This window comes from Apodemus sylvaticus, chromosome 10, assembly GCF_947179515.1.
Source record: "Apodemus sylvaticus chromosome 10, mApoSyl1.1, whole genome shotgun sequence".
Classification (NCBI taxonomy): Eukaryota; Metazoa; Chordata; class Mammalia; order Rodentia; family Muridae; genus Apodemus; species Apodemus sylvaticus.
In genome coordinates this window covers 64,143,711-64,160,732 of record NC_067481.1, presented here as the reverse complement: position 1 = coordinate 64,160,732, position 17,022 = coordinate 64,143,711, and the positions used below count along the sequence as shown (strand labels likewise).

The 17,022-nt window shown below is 55.7% G+C and overlaps 1 protein-coding gene across 5 annotated transcripts in view; it reads left to right on the top strand.

The window, feature by feature from the left end:
• Window positions 1-17,022, top strand: part of Rai1 (retinoic acid induced 1) — a 96,404-nt gene that overhangs the window by 77,208 nt on the left and 2,174 nt on the right. For all 5 annotated transcript variants that reach the window (XM_052194415.1, XM_052194412.1, XM_052194414.1 and 2 more), the window contains 2 exons: window positions 4,898-10,427; window positions 13,742-13,835. In XM_052194415.1, the coding sequence (XP_052050375.1) occupies window positions 4,914-10,427; window positions 13,742-13,835 (5,608 nt within the window). In that variant the 5' untranslated portion in view covers window positions 4,898-4,913. The remainder of the gene's footprint in view (window positions 1-4,897; window positions 10,428-13,741; window positions 13,836-17,022) is intronic.

Sequence of the window (17,022 nt, the reverse complement as noted above, 5' to 3'; positions counted from 1 at the left end):
CCTGATGGTGAGCACAGGCCCAGCTGGACTATGGGCCCTGCCACTGAGGGCATCCAGCTGTGACCTACTGCATCCTAGTAAGAGATGCTGAGGGCTGGCTGTGTCTTAAGAAAGAATTGGTGCAGTCAGGGCCATTGACATGGTGTTAGATCTCTACTCTTCTTCCAGTGCCCTAGCATGGTAGGGACGATAAGTCTGGACTTCTCATACATCCTCTAGAGAACTCAGATTCAGCCTCTTAGGTCCCCAGCCTCAGAATATGCTGGGTCTTTTTTTTCTCCCTTGTGTTGCCCAGGCTAGCTTGTTGCAGTGTTTGGTAATTGAATTTAAGACCTCATGAATGCTAGGCAAATGCTCTACCACTGAGCTCTCAGACTAACCTACTAGACTGATCCTGAACTTGAGATCTGATCCCCTTGCTTCAGATTCCAAATGCTGGGATCACAGGTTTATGCCACTATATCCTAATTTTCTATTTCAGTGATGGAGATGCTGACTGTATGCTAGGCAAGTCTTCTAAAAAGCCTGAACCACAACCCTGTCTCTGTCTGCTACTCTTCTCCTCCACCCACCCCCCCAACTGCCTGGCTGTCTGCTACTTCTTATCTCTCTGCCTTCCTCTGGCTACTCAGGACCCCAGATCCTGTGGGACTTGGGGGAGTAGTATAAAAAATGTTACCAACATGGGGTGGTCTCGAGGCCATGTTTTGGGATAGAGCTGCCTCACCATCACCACCACCCAGCACTAAGCAGATCCTTTAATCTCTTCCTTATGCTAGCCCCTAGCCCAAGAAGTTTAGCCTAGTTTCAAAGGCCAGTGGGGTCTGACTATTCTTGTGGGTTCCATGAAGGTTCATTCCTGCTTCCCAGACAAGCTCAGCCCTAAAAACTGCCAGAGACCTCTGGTGCCTTCCTCTGTTGATGGGTTTTTGACTCATTCCCTTCAGACAGTCTCACTGCCCCCGCTAGCTAGCCTGCAAGATTAGGCAATACCTGTTTTCTCCTCTTCTTCTCCATCCCCTTCCCCCTTGTTACTGGGGCTTCAGGCGCCAGCTTTTTTTGCATGGGTATTGGGGTTCCAAACTCAGGGCCTCAGGCTTGTATAGCAAGCCCTCCTACTGAGCCCTCTCCCAGCCTCCAAGTCTTTTTTTTTTTTCCTGGTTTTTTGGATTTTGATTTTTTCAAGACAGGGTTTCTCTGTATAGCCCTGGCTGTCCTGGAACTCACTTTGTAGACCAGGCTGGTCTCAAACTCAGAAATCCGCGTGCCTCTGCCTCCCAAGTGCTGGGATTACAGGTGTGCACCACCACCGCCCAGCTAAGTCTTAATATTTTTTATTCATCCATAACAGATGGGGAGGCCCTTGGGGTCTCACCTACCCATTGCTCCTGCTTTTTCCAGGTTTTCTGGGCCCCATAAGTACCCCCTTTCTAGTTCTCAGGCCTTGAGTGGATTAGGCTTTCAGTTTTTCCTAAGCTACCAATCAGGTTATCAACAACTATGGGGAGGCAGGAGGACCAGTGGCTGGGGCTGCTAGTGAAGAGGGAATGTGTCCCCTTTCCCTCAGGATCGCATCCCTACAGGGCCCTCTGGGAGCATTAGCCGCTCTGACCCTCACTATACCCATCTCACTGATGAGGCTTTGGAACTAATGACCCTTCACTGGAGGCTGGTCAAATACTATAGGCAGGATTGCCTGCTGAGAACTAGGATACAGCTCAGTGGTAGACTTGCCTTAGTAGCACAGAAATACAGAGCCAGGCTTGCAGGCAGGGTCTGGCCTGCTGTAGAGGGTACATAGGCATATATTTGTCTGTCCTGAGCTCAGCTCTGCATTCTTGCTGTCATACCAAGACAGTCTCTCAGGGTGGGACTTTCTGGTGTGGGGTACAGGCCAGGGGTTTGAACTTCGATGTTCAGCTATAGTCATAAGCAAAGCCTTTGCCCCTAATAACCTTACCTTTAGTAGTAGACGAGACAAGATAAAACATAAAGTCTAGGATCTCCGCACCCCCCCCCCCAGAGTCTTTGGGAGAAAACTGTGCCTGAGGCTCAACCTCACTGTTTCATGGCTGTGTTGATGGCTTGCCATCCTTGGCTACTGGAATGTCAGAGGAAGTTCATCCTGATTTCAAGCACCATCAGATTCCACGAAGATCTGGCCTTGCTGGGCCTGGTACACTCTCCATCCGGTGTCTAGAGTAACCAGTGGTCACATGGGTGAACTATTCATGTCCCTAGGGCAGCGAGGGTTGCTCTGGATTCCCATCAGCTGCGTGCCAGATTCTGCCAAGCTGGTTGAAGGGAAGCCTTGGCAAGTTCCCAGGAGGAGGGGGAGGAGCAGAAGCTGGGGCAAGGCTCCCATCTCAAACCTTACTGCTGTTACTCCAGCCATCTCAGCTTCTTTCCTCCATGTTGAAAGGTCACCATCACCTATGGGAATCCACTCTTCCATCTGCTCTCCTGATGGCTACCCAGCCAGTCCTTCGCTATCCGCTTCTCATTCCTTCCATATCCTTTCCTGATGCTCTTGAAAAATAATCATAGTCACAATAATTAATAACAACAGAGCCCACTGCAAGCCTTAAAGAGGCAGCACCTACTTTCTGTTGGCAGAGCCAGCAGTACCTCTGTAGCTAGCAGCTAGGATGCCACCATGCCTGAGCCTTTGTTTCTGTCCCTCCCTCTGCCAGGGTTGAAGGGTGGTGCTGGGGCACATGCTTCTGCTGGTGTCCTCCAACAGGCACTGGGCCTCTGAGATTTTAATTGAACTGTCTTTTCTTAGAGATAGATGCTTTCCACATCCAGCTGCCTGTGTGCGTCGGGAAGCCAGCCTGTAATCCTGTGTGGGGAAATTAAAAGGCACAGCAGCTGGACTGATTAGATGGGGCAGGGACAGAGCGGGCAGGGAGGGGACACTGTTCACATCTCCCCTCTCTCCCCTCTTTAGATAATGTCTCTGGTAATACGTTGCATTTTAGGGAATATATTGCAGGGACAGATACACACACACACACACACAACTCCAGCCGTAGAAATGTTAATGATATCCACAGGACACTCAGCAGGAAATGAGAGTGATCTGGGACTAATAAAAACCGAAATGTAATTTGTGCAGATATATGAGGGAGGCAGATGTAGCCTTCAGAGCAGTCCGGGTTTGTGTGTTCTTGGCTTATAAACACACACTCAGGGAGGGCAGGGAACTGGCATTTTGTGTCCTGGTCTTAGAAATGGCCCACCAGCCCTCCTGAGCAGGCGTGGCATCCACCTGCATCCAGAGTGTGCTCTGCTCTGGGATGGTGGGCAGGAGACACCAGACTGCCCTGCCTCCAGCCCCTCTGGAATGGCAGGCACCACTTGGTGTCTCATCCAAACCACAAGGACTAGAATGAAGTAGATCCAAAGGGTAGGTGGGCACCGTCCTAGTAAGGGGTTAGAGAAGCTTTAACAGGCAGGAAGCTTTAACAACCTGGAGAGGAGGGCAGCTGCGGCAGCCGTACTCTGAGCTCTGGAGGCTGTCTGGTTGCCTGGCAATGCCCTGCTCATCTGGATGGAGCTCTTTTGCTCCCTTCCTTGGGTCAGTTCCCAGACAAAGGAAGGAAAGCACCTTTGTGGGCTCCAGACTAAAGGGAGGCTGGCTCTCCTTACCAATAGCTCCCCACTTCTGCCTTTCACACCTCTGTTTCTATGAGGCACTTTCCTCTCCTCCCCCACATTTAGTTCTCAACAAACCAAACCCCTGAAACCTTCATGGTCTATGGCAGACCACACCTCCATCTTAGTGTGTTTTGGGACAAGAACTGGAAAGTCCCAGTTCCCCCCTAGGGGCTTGGGCTGCTCAGATCCAGAGAGCTTGGACATCCTGTCTTCACCCTGCCTGGTGGCTGGGTAAACCCTGAGTCTGTGGAATGTGGAGCCAATAGTCAACCATCTTTGTGATTCCTCTAAAGCCTGGGGGCATTCCTGTTTTTCACCACTGAGAATTTTCTGGGGGTAACAATCAGGTTGAAGGAAACCAGCAGAGATACACAAGCCTGGGATGTGACTGTGCAGAAGTCCCTGTCTGCCTGCCCCTGTCTCCCACATCAGTGCAGTCTGCACCATCCCTGACCTGGGAAAGGAGGGACAGAGAAGAGGAAGGGTAGTGTGCTCCCCAGTGGCCAGGGGACTGTGTCTTTGTCCCCTATTAGTATGCATCCCCACACTCTGGTCTGCATAATCTGTTTATGCACCTATGATACCAAGAACAGGAGGCAGGTGCTACCATCCTTCACTCCCAGGAGTCAGAGGAGGGGATGCTTTATGTGGACAGTTGGCTTAGCAGTCCCCAGTCAACATCTGCCAGAAGGGACAGAGTCCAGATGGCACTGCGGGGAGGTGTGTGTGAGCATGCACATGTGCCTGCTAGGTCCTTTGTACATGCGTGGATTCCTGTATGTGCAGTTACAGCAGGCCTGGAAAACGTTCTCTGCCCACCTGGGGAGGGGGTCCTCATGGGTACCCAGTGTGACTGAGTCATGCTTAAGTATGGCTACACAAAGACTAAGATGACGGGATCCAGCAGGGCCCAGGGAACAGTGGTATTGCTCTGCTAAATGATTTTGAGCTGTCTACAAGGGCTGGGTGTGGTAGTAGTGCAGACAAGCTGATAGCGAGGAGGGGCTGGCAAGAGGGGCCTGGAGTGGCCATTCATTGTGACTTGCTCTTTGCGGCTATCCATTTCAGTGGGAGCTCACCGTGGAAACAGGATTTCAGAGCAGACCTCTCAGACTCAGAGGTTGTCAGTATGTGCACAGCCCGTGGGAAGGCGGCAGGAAGGGATGCTGGCTGGGGCAGAGAGTAAACCACGGCCCATCTGAATTGTTTCCCTCTGCACTATCCTTTTTCTTCACAGATAACCAGCCCGAGTCATGCAGTCTTTTCGAGAAAGGTGTGGTTTCCATGGCAAACAGCAAAACTACCCACAAAGCTCACAGGAGACATCGCGCCTGGAGAACTACAGGCAGCCGGGTCAGGCTGGGCTGAGCTGTGATCGGCAGCGGCTGCTGGCCAAGGACTATTACAGCCCTCAGCCCTATACAGGCTATGAGGGTGGCACTGGTACACCTTCCGGCACAGTGGCCACGGCAGCTGCAGACAAGTACCACCGAGGCAGCAAATCCCTGCAGGGGAGACCAGCTTTCCCTAGCTATGTTCAAGACAGCAGCCCCTACCCAGGGCGCTACTCTGGCGAGGAGGGTCTTCAGACTTGGGGGGGGCCACAGCCACCACCTCCTCAGCCACAGCCTCTGCCAGGGGCAGTGAGCAAGTATGAGGAGAACTTGATGAAGAAGACAGTGGTGCCTCCAAACAGGCAGTACCCTGAGCAGAGCCCTCAGCTTCCCTTCCGGACTCACAGCCTGCATGCCCCACCACCACAGCCTCAGCAGCCCCTGGCTTACCCCAAACTCCAAAGGCAGAAACCACAGAATGACCTTGCCTCCCCCCTGCCCTTCCCCCAGGGCAGCCACTTCCCCCAGCATTCCCAGTCCTTCCCTCCCTCCTCCACTTATGCCCCAACAGTGCAGGGTGGTGGGCAGGGGGCCCACTCATACAAGAGCTGCACGGCGCCATCTGCCCAGCCTCACGACAGGCCGATGAGTGCCAGTGCGAGCCTGGCTCCAGGGCAACGGGTCCAGAATCTTCACGCTTACCAGCCGGGCCGCCTTGGCTACGAGCAGCAGCAGCAGCAAGCCCTTCAAAGCCGGCACCACACCCAGGAAACACTCCACTACCAGAACCTCGCCAAGTACCAACACTATGGCCAGCAAGGTCAGGGCTACTGTCCACCGGACACAGCTGTCAGGACTCCAGAGCAGTATTACCAGACCTTCAGCCCGAGCTCCAGCCACTCTCCTGCACGGTCTGTGGGTCGCTCCCCTTCCTATAGCTCCACCCCGTCCCCACTGATGCCCAATCTGGAGAACTTCCCCTATAGTCAGCAGCCGCTTAGTACTGGGGCCTTCCCCACAGGCATCACAGACCACAGCCACTTTATGCCCCTGCTCAACCCATCCCCAACAGACGCTGCCAGTTCTGTGGACCCCCAGGTCAGCAACTGCAAGCCCCTGCAAAAGGAGAAGCTCCCTGACAGCTTGCTGTCGGACCTTAGCCTGCAGAGCCTTTCAGCGCTCACCTCCCAGGTGGAGAACATCTCCAACACTGTGCAGCAACTCCTGCTGTCCAAAGCCACCATGCCGCAGAAGAAAGGGGTCAAGAGCCTTGTGTCTAGGACTCCAGAGCAGCACAAAAGCCAGCACTGTAGCCCTGAGGGCAGTGGCTACTCTGCTGAGCCAGCAGGCACACCACTGTCTGAGCCGCCAAGCAGCACACCACAGTCCACTCATGCTGAGCCACAAGACACTGACTACCTGAGTGGCTCTGAGGACCCGCTAGAGCGCAGCTTCCTCTACTGCAGCCAGGCCCGGGGCAGTCCTGCCAGGGTCAACAGCAACTCCAAGGCTAAGCCTGAGTCTGTGTCCACCTGTTCCGTGACCTCACCCGATGACATGTCCACCAAGTCTGACGACTCCTTCCAGAGCCTGCACAGTACTCTGCCACTGGACAGCTTCTCCAAATTCGTGGCAGGCGAGCGGGACTGCCCACGGCTGTTGCTCAGTGCCCTGGCACAGGAAGATCTGGCCTCTGAGATCCTGGGACTGCAGGAAGCCATTGTTGAGAAGGCTGACAAGGCCTGGGCTGAGGCTTCCAGCCTGCCCAAGGACAATGGCAAGCCGCCCTTCTCACTGGAGAACCACGGCACCTGCCTGGACACTGTGGCCAAGACTTCATGGTCACAGCCAGGGGAGCCAGAGACTCTACCTGAGCCCTTGCAGCTGGACAAGGGTGGCAGCACCAAGGACTTCAGCCCCGGGCTGTTTGAAGACCCTTCTGTGGCCTTTGCCACCACTGATCCGAAGAAAACAACCAGCCCCCTGTCCTTCGGCACCAAGCCTTTGCTTGGGACTGCCACTCCTGACCCCACCACAGCAGCATTTGACTGCTTTCCAGATACACCCACTGCCAGCTCAGTGGATGGTGCCAACCCCTTTGCCTGGCCAGAGGAGAACCTGGGTGATGCTTGTCCTCGTTGGGGCCTCCACCCTGGTGAACTTACCAAGGGCTTGGAACAGGGTGCCAAGGCCTCAGACGGTGTGGGCAAGGCAGACGCACATGAGACGGCTGCTCGCATGGGCTTCCAGGAAGAGCATGCCATTGCGAAGCCAGTGGCTGCACTGTCTGGGGACTTCAAACAGCAGGAGGCAGATGGGGTAAAAGAGGAAGTGGGTGGGTTGCTGCAGTGCCCTGAGGTGGGCAAGGCTGACCAGTGGCTGGAGGAGAGCCGGCATTGCTGCTCCTCCACTGACTTCGGGGACCTGCCCCTGTTGCCGCCCCCTGGCAGGAAGGAGGACCTGGAAGCGGAAGAGGAGTACTCTTCTCTGTGTGAACTGCTGGGAAGCCCTGAACAGAGGCCCAGCCTGCAGGACCCATTGTCTCCCAAGGCCCCGCTGATCTGCACCAAGGAGGAGGCAGAGGAGGTGCTGGATACCAAGGCTGGCTGGGTCTCTCCATGTCACCTCTCTGGGGAGCCTGCTGTCCTACTGGGCCCCTCTGTGGGTGCCGAATCAAAGGTCCAGAGCTGGTTTGAATCTTCTCTGTCACATATGAAGCCGGGAGAAGAAGGGCCAGAAATGGAGAGAGCTCCAGGTAGTTCCGGCACTTCACAAGGCTCCGTGGCCCCAAAGCCTAACAAGCCTGCCGTTCCTGAGGGGCCCAGTGCTAAGAAAGAGCCTGTGCCACGGGGTAAAAGTCTGCGGAGCCGGCGAGTACACCGGGGGCTGCCTGAGGCTGAAGACTCTCCGTGCAGGGTGCCAGCACTTCCCAAAGACCTCTTGCTCCCAGAGTCCTGCACAGGGCCCGCACAGGGACAGGCAGAGGGGGCTGGAGCCCCAGGCCGGGGGCTATCAGAAGGGCTCCCCAGAATGTGTACCCGTTCTCTTACAGCTCTGAGTGAGCCCCAAACTCCTGGACCTCCAGGCCTGACTACCACTCCCACACCTCCTGACAAACTGGGAGGGAAACAGAGAGCTGCCTTCAAGTCTGGCAAGCGGGTGGGAAAACCATCCCCCAAGGCTGCGTCTAGCCCCAGCAACCCTGCCGCCCTGCCTGTCGCCTCAGATAGCAGCCCCATGGGCTCCAAAACCAAGGAGCCAGACTCTCCCAGCATGCCTGGCAAGGACCAGCGTTCCATGGTCCTCCGGTCTCGCACCAAACCCCAGCAGGTCTTCCATGCCAAACGGCGGCGGCCCTCAGAGAGCCGGATCCCAGACTGTCGTGCCAAGAAGCTCCCTGCTAACAACCATTTGCCCACTGCATTCAAGGTTTCCAGTGGGCCCCAGAAGGAAGGCCGGATGAGCCAGCGGGTCAGAGTGCCCAAGCCTGGGACAGGAAGCAAGCTTTCAGAGAGGCCGCTCCACACCCTCAAAAGGAAGTCCGCTTTCATGGCACCTGTCCCCACCAAAAAGCGGAGCCTCATCCTGCGAAGCAACAATGGAAGTGGGGGAGATGGGAGGGAGGAGAGGGCTGAGAGCTCCCCTGGCCTCCTCAGGAGGATGGCCTCACCCCAGAGGGCCAGACCCAGGGGCAGTGGGGAGCCACCCCCACCCCCACCCTTGGAGCCGCCTGCCGCATGCATGGGGTTGGCTGCACAAGCCTCGCTGCCCAGTGCTGTGAGGACCAAGGTGCTGCCACCACGGAAGGGCCGCGGCCTCAAGCTGGAGGCCATAGTGCAGAAGATCACCTCACCTGGTCTCAAGAAGCTTGCGTGCAGGGTGTCAGGGGCCCCTCCTGGGACTCTCCGAAGCCCAGCCCTACCTGAGAAACGTTCAGCGGGCAGCCCAGCTGGGGCAGAAGAGGGCTTAGGAGGAATGGGTGCAGGGCAAATGCTACCAGCAGCTTCAGGAGCCGACCCATTGTGCAGAAACCCAGCCAGCAGGTCCCTAAAAGGGAAACTCTTGAATAGTAAGAAGCTGTCCTCTGCTGCTGACTGCCCCAAAGGTGAGGCCTTCGTGTCCCCAGAGACCCTGCCATCCCTAGGGACTGCTCGGGCACCGAAGAAAAGGAGCCGGAAAGGCAGGACTGGGGCCGTGGGACCCTCCAAAGGCCCATTGGAGAAGAGGGCCTGTCCTGGCCAGGCTCTGCTCCTCACTCCCCATGACAGGGCCAGCGGCACTCAGGGCGGAGGTGAGGACAACTCCAGTGGAGGAGGCAAGAAGCCAAAGACAGAGGAGCTGGGGCCAGCCTCCCAGCCCCCTGAAGGCCGGCCCTGCCAGCCCCAGACAAGGGCACAGAAGCAGCCAGGCCAAGCCAGCTATAGCAGCTATTCAAAGCGGAAGCGCCTCAGCCGTGGCCGGGGGAAGACCACCCACGCTTCGCCCTGTAAGGGACGCGCCACTCGGAGAAGGCAGCAGCAGGTACTGCCCCTGGATCCTGCAGAGCCTGAAATCCGACTCAAATACATTTCCTCTTGCAAGAGGCTGAGGGCAGACAGCCGCACCCCAGCCTTCTCACCCTTTGTGCGGGTGGAGAAGCGAGACGCGTACACCACCATATGCACTGTTGTCAACTCCCCAGGGGATGAGCCGAAGCCTCACTGGAAGCCATCCTCCTCCGTCGCCTCTTCCTCCACCTCCTCCTCCTCCTTAGAACCAGCTGGGGCTTCTCTGACTCCATTCCCTGGAGGCTCTGTGCTGCAGCCGAGGGCCTCCCTGCCCCTCTCTTCCACCATGCATCTGGGGCCTGTGGTGTCCAAGGCCCTAAGTACCTCTTGCCTTGTCTGCTGCCTCTGCCAAAACCCGGCCAATTTCAAGGACCTTGGGGATCTCTGTGGCCCCTACTACCCTGAACACTGCCTCCCAAAAAAGAAGCCAAAACTCAAGGAGAAGGTGCGGCTGGAGGGCACCTTGGAGGAGGCGCCACTGCCTCTCGAGAGAACAATCCCAGGCCTGGAATGTGCAGCCAGCACCACGGCTGCCACCCCTACTACAACCACCGTCACGGCCACCACGACCCTGGGGAGACTGTCCAGGCCTGAGGGCCCAGCTGACCCTGCCAAGCAGGGCTCCCTGCGCACCAGTGCCCGGGGCCTGTCACGGCGGCTGCAGAGTTGCTATTGCTGTGACGGTCAGGGGGATGGGGGTGAGGAGGTGGCCCCAGCTGACAAGAGCCGCAAACATGAATGCAGCAAAGAGGCCCCTACAGAACCTGGTGGGGACACCCAGGAACACTGGGTACATGAGGCCTGTGCTGTGTGGACCAGCGGGGTGTACCTGGTGGCCGGGAAGCTCTTTGGGCTGCAAGAGGCCATGAAGGTAGCTGTGGACATGGTAAGAAGCTAGACCAGCTGGGGTGGGGTGGGGTCTGAAGGACCAACAGGCTGGCAGAAGTGTCTCCAGGGCTTTATTGTGGGTTACTTGTGCCCACAGCCGCAGAGTACGGCCTCCAGCCCTGGAGTACCTTGGCAGAATATGGAGGCAAGGTGAGGCATCCCTGGGGCTGCAGCAGGGCACAGTCCTCCATCTTGCCCCAGGGTATGTGCTGCAGTTTCTATGTTCCACATACTGCCCAAAACCGGAGCTGCTGGGTCCTGGCGACACTGTCCTTCCAGAGTTGAATGCCAAGATGGCCTGGTCTCCCCTGAACTGGGACATAGGGGATAGCTTCTAAAGAACGTGAGGCTAAAGCATGGGGCACTGAGCCTGGGCAACCCTGGCTTACCTGCCCTGAAGCACAGACCTCCAGTCTTAAGTCATCCCTTCAGAGAACTTTGGACTGTAGCATGCACTGCCCCTCCACCCTGCTCCTGCCTCTCCTGCAGGGCAAGGTCACAGGACCTAGCACATTAACACCTATTGATCTTTAAGGCTATATCTGGGATCACAGGTCTGGGAAGGGGAAAGCATTCTGAACTGTGGCTGTAGCTAAGATTCCTCAGGCCAAGGGGACTGGCAGAGGCCACTTCAGAGCCCATGTTCGCTTAGTTTTGGCCCCAGGGCAGCAAGGCCTCTTCCTGCCTCTGCAGATTCTGCCCTGGTTCCTGGGCAGTGAGGCTCCACATCCACTCCTCCACACTGGTTCTCATTGGGTAGCCCTGGCAGTTCTGTTGGCTTCCCCTCCTCTCCTTCCTTCCCTCAGCACACTGTGGACAGCTGAGCCTAGAGGACCCCAGCAGCCGGGTGCCCCCTCTTCCCCATACTTTACTGTTCCAGCTCTTGAGAAGCATTCTGCCCAGGCAGGCCCCACCCTTGACCCTGGGGACCACTGTGGATGCTGCCCCTGGCTCCAGGCTCCCGGTGCTTCCTGCCGACGGAGCTGACTGTAGAGTCTCTGGACCCTGTTGTCCGCCCACCTTGGTGAGAAGGGCCCAAGAGACAAGACACCACAGCTTACAGTACCTCAGCCAGCTGATGGAGCAGGCAAGACACCAGCCACACACGGTCCACACATCCTCTCCCTGCCTGTCACTGGTCCCATGGTAACTTTCTCTTTATGGCCACCTTAAACTAATCTCATCTGTCCATTAGAAAGTAACAAGCCTGGAAGCTGGAGAGATGGCCCAGCAGTTAAGAGCACCGGCTCCTCCAGAGGACTTGGGTTCAATTCTCAGCATCCATCCACATGGCAGCTCACAGCTGTCTGTAACTCCAGTTCCAGGACATCTGACACTTTTACACAGACATAGGCAAAATGCCAATACATGTAAAATAAAAATAAATAAAAAACAAACCCCAACCTGGATGGAACCCTGCCCGGCTGGCTGTCCTGACCCTACACCATCCAGGGCTTCTTTGGGGCCCAGGGTTGGCACCAAGTGATCTCATGTCCTCAACCTGACATACACAAGGAGAAACATTGGTGAGTGCAGGTAAAGGCCCCTGTACCCTGACTCAGCCCCATGCCTCTGGCCTCCTCTTCCCCATGCTGGCACCCACGGGATGTCTTGTTGAGCTGAGGAAGCTCTCTGCTGAGCCCTGTCAACTCTGCCACACCTCAGGGTAACAGGGACGGCCAAGAGAGACCCTCACTGGACAGGGTTGTCTGCATAATGAAGGTTCTTCCCTGCTAGAGCTGGGACCTGCTGCCAGGCTGTGCCCCATAGCCACAGGCTCATGACATGGCCACCTAGAATATGCTAGAGAATAGGCTAGGGTTTCCCAGGTTCCCTGGAGTGACCTGCAGGGTTATAGTTCAGACCATTGCTTTCTGCATCAGTGACTTGGTACTGTTCTTTCTAGGAACCAGGCAGACCCTGGTTCAAATATAACTATCTCCAGGAAGCCTCATTTGCTCTGCAAGCCCAGGACGCCAGCAGCCAGGCGGTGTGCAGGCCAGGCCTTTGGCCTTTCCTGTCGTTCACAGCCCCTGCAGTCTGACAGCGCTGCCTGGTCTTTAGCCACTCAGGCTGCCCACGTCCCTAGGCTGTGTCATTTCCTGGCTGGGTGGCCTGGGCTACGTCACCCTTGGGGGAGTCTGGGCCAAGAAGTGAGGCACAGTTTGTCAGCTATGCCCCCTGTAAGGGAACTGGGGCAGACAGTAGTCTTCATCCTGTACCTTAATCTCTTCATGTCTGCAGTAAACAGAGCTCTGCCTCAGGAGTTGCTTGGGGACTCTGCCACAGGGGACCCACAAGAGTCTTGCAATGCTTCCAAGGGCCCTTGTGAGGGAGACTTGGTCTGCCCTGGGTCTCCACTTGTGCCTCCTTTGATGCCTTAAGAGGTTGGGGCTCTAGATTCTTGGGTGGTTTGCCCAGAGCCTCTGCTCTAATGTCTCCTCTTGTACCTCCACTCCCTGCTGGCCACTCCAGCCACAGAGCGTTGGGACAGATCCCGCCCTGCCCAGTCAGAGCGGCCTGGGCCACCAGGCTGCAGCTCAGGACCTGCTTGGACGTTCCAGCTCACTGGTTGCTTCCAGCTGTTTCCTCTGGACTAGAGAAGTTCACTGTGTGCTGGGACCTCCAGCCATGCCTGTCACCAAGCCTGTCACCAAGTGCTTAGCCTCTGAGCCTGCTGTGTCCTCTGCTTCCCTCCTACTTCACTGCCCACTGTGGTGACAGGCTTGGGAACAGGGATAGCCAAGGCCCATCTTTCTCTTTCTCTTGCCAGGGTTTGGCCTTGCTCCTCTGTTAGACTACTTTGTCTGTCCTAGCCATGTCATAGTGTTGAGCCCAGCCACAGGCAGGCAGGACACAGTCTAGGGGTGGTAGAGTCATCAGATTCACTTGAGATCAGCCTCTTGGGGGAGTCAGATGTCAATTTTTCCCCTAGCTCATTCCCCACATCTGCCGCCATTTGGGTAGAGTGCTTGACTGCTCTCACTGAAAGGCCTGTGGCACCAGCTGCAACGTGGAGGTCAGTGAAAGCCACGCCCCTTGTGGCCGCTAGAAGCCAGTGGCTGCGGACACACCAAAGCCAGCATGTAAGCAGCACCTGACAGATGGTGGCTGCCAGCCATGACCACTGTGGTGACTAGCACCACTAACCCAAGAGGGTCCCCCATTCAGTGTGCCAGCCCAGGAGGTGGCAGAGGGCCAGCCAGCCCTTGAGGGCATATCCCACCACACCACATTGCTGTGCCACCCTGGCAGAAGTGCTGCTAGGCCTGTCAAACACACAAGGACTCACTTGCCTTCCTCTCTCTCCAGCCGTGCACCAGCTGTCATGAAGCCGGAGCCACCATCTCGTGCTCCTATAAAGGATGCATCCACACCTACCACTACCCATGTGCCAATGACACAGGTAAGAGCTGGCTCCGGGGGCCGTGTGACTCCCAGGGTGTTCACTTGCCCCAGCAACTTTATCTTGTGTTCTCTTCACTTCTGCCTGCATTTGGCTGTGGAGATGGGCAGGTCAGTCCCTACTCGGCTGATTTTGAGGACTTTCCAGATCTCTGAGGGGGAGACAGACAAATGATAGAAAAGAGATCTGGGCAAGGAGCTCCCAGAAAGGAGTGTGGATGGGCATGGGCTTTTAAGGATGAATAGGAGTAACACAACTGAGAAAGAGGTCAGACACCCACTGAAGCCACATGAGGGGCGTAATGTGGCTCAGTGCACATTGTGGGCAAGCATCCTGTGTCCAATGTCTCCATAGCAACCATACTGCCCAAGTTCATAGCACCATCCCCAGCACTCATTACAGAAAAATAAAACTAGGGGAATTAGGATTGAAGTGGAGACAGAACAGCTGGTGTGTTGGCTGGCAGGAGTGCAAAATGGAGCAGGCCTGTGTGGTCTCTGACAGGCCCCTACCCTACGGCCAGCCCCATTCCTAGATATTCACTGTGGGCCACAGGGCCCGGAAGCCCAGCCTTAATCCATTTAGTGGAGACCTCAAGTACTTGTCTGTAAAGAAAGCATCTTCTCAATAGGGATGGTAACACCCCTGTCCAGGTTCAGCCCTGGTGGCTCTTCTTCCTGAGCCTGTCACAGTCTCTGTGCTTAGGCCCCATCCGCAGAGCTGGGCTGTGAGCTCTTCAGTGGAGCAGTGGCAGGGGAAATTAACACTCTCCAGAAGGTGCAGCCTCACCCTCCCTCCACCCCTCCCAGCTCCGGCCTGGTCACTCATCCCAGCCTGAGCAGTCACCAGTGCCCTTTCTGCCTTCTGGATCTTGAGCCAGCATCAGCTGCAGCCAAACAGTCTTGTTAGGACTGAGCTGCTAACAGTCGCTAGAAAGGGATGGTGGTGAGTACAGGACTGGGGTTCTCACTGCCTCTGCCCCCGTCAGCACGGTGGCCTGTGTAGAATGTGGGCTTAGCCTAAGTGCATGGGCTCACTCTCCATCCAACCCACCTCAGCCAAAGTCTCGGTCTTTCTGTATTCTCCCCCATTCCAGGCCAGGCCAGCCATGTTCTGCCTCAGTAATAGACTAGCTGACTGGTGACTTTTATTGCTGTGATAGAATACCGACTAAAGCAGCTTAGGGAAGGGAAGATTTATTTTGGCTCACAGTTCTGAGTCCCAAGTCACAGTAGGCATTTAAGGGGGCTGGCCACACTGCATCAGTAAAGAAGCCAGAGGAGCCGTGCATGGTGGGGCACTGGAGAGACAGGCAGGCAGATGGCTTTTGAGTTTGAAGCCAGCTAGGGCTGTGTAGCTCAGATGCCTGGGCAGTGAGACTTCTAGCTGAGGTTCCCAGGTCTGTTCCCAGCACCCACATAGTGGTGGCCTACAGATCCACTCCAGTGGGTCTGATGCCCTCTTCTGGCTTCTGTGGGTACTGCATTCATGTGCACAATACATACTCAGCCATGCATATACACACATACTTAAAAAATGAGACTTGAGCCAGGCGTGGTGGCACATACCTTTCATCCCAGCACTTAGAAGGCAAGGCAAACAGATCTCTATAGGTTCAAGGCCAGCATAGTCTACAGAATTAATTCTAGGCCAGCCAAGACTGCACCCCCCCATCCCAAATAATAACAATAACTTAAAAAACAAAAAAGTAGTAACAACGAAGAACAACAGATGTCAGTGCAATTAACCTAATCAAGCCACACAGTCATGGGGCTGGAGCGGTGTCTCTGTAGCCGAGAGCACAGCCGCTCTTCAGGCACTTGGGTTTGATTTGCAGCACCCACGTGGTGACTTTATAACCGTCCTAAGTTCCAGGTCCAGGGCATCTGATGCCCAATTTTGGCCCCCCACTAACACCAGCCACACATGGGACATAGACAGAACACTGTAGTTCAAACAAAAATAAATGTAAAATTTTTAAAAAGATAATCATCCCTCACAGGTATTCCCAGAAGCCTGCTTTCCAGGTTATTTTAAATTCTTTCTAGCTGACAGTGAGCAGTATTCACATCAGGTCAGGAGATAGCATGATCATAAAGAAAGCCATTCTGTCTGAGTCGGGAGGACTCTGGGAGAGATTCCAGACAGGTGATGTTGGAGCCAGGCCCCAACCATCAGATGGGTTAAGCCATGGCTGGTTAGTACAGGACTGCAGACCAGGCCTTGAGTACTTAACAGAAATCTAAGACTCAACAAATCTGAGGCTGAAAGGGCCTGGGGGATAAAACATTGGGATGATAGATTGATAGCTATCTAGGAGCCCCAGCAGGAGAGAACGGCTGTCTGGTAAAAGTGGAACCATACATTCTAGAGACTGCTGGACAGGATTCACAGGCCGGACGGTGAGGACGAGCACAGGCATGGAGCGCCTGGTCTCACTTTCCGGTGTTGATCTGAGCAGGGCTGGCATGGGAAGACTGGGCATTTAGTAGCAGGGTCAAGCTCCTGATCCTTCCATAACCAGTTTGGTGGCTTTTGAATACCTCCTGAGCCAGTGCTGTCTGCATCGGGTAGTTGGCCTGGCACATCCCGACAGCAGTGAGGCCCTGTGACAAGACTTGTGGTGTGTGCTTTGTTGGCCCACCCGTACAGTTCAGGTTCAAAGGGTGGGCGGGGACTACAGAGCCAGGGAACACAGGGTGGGGCACGATAGGAGGGAGCATCTGCCATTGGGCTCCTGACCTCAGCACTGGGGGCTGGTGGGGGTGGGGTGTCTCTGAACAGCTGTCAGGGAGGTAGAGCCCTGGGAAACAGCAGTCATGGCAGATGACAAGGTCAGAGTGCCTGGCCACGTGGCCAGGAGCACAGGAATAATACACCACATGGGGCCAGCCACTCCTAGGTGGCCTTAGGCTCCTAGGTTGCTAGAAACAACTGGAAATCCCTTTCTGCCCCTCACTTTCAAGAGCATAGCAGCTATACAGGGTCCAGTTTGAACATCTGTATTCCGTCCCAAAGCTCCCCGCCCCCAACCCCAGTTCCTGCTCTCAGCTGCTGGGTGACTGGTGGCCGAGCTGGCTGGGAAGTAGTGAGCACCCCTTTTAGATCCAGCGTAGCCCCAGCCCCGGATGTGTGTGCCCGAGTGTACCCACCTGCAGCAGCTGGCCCTAGAAGACAGCCTCTCCTG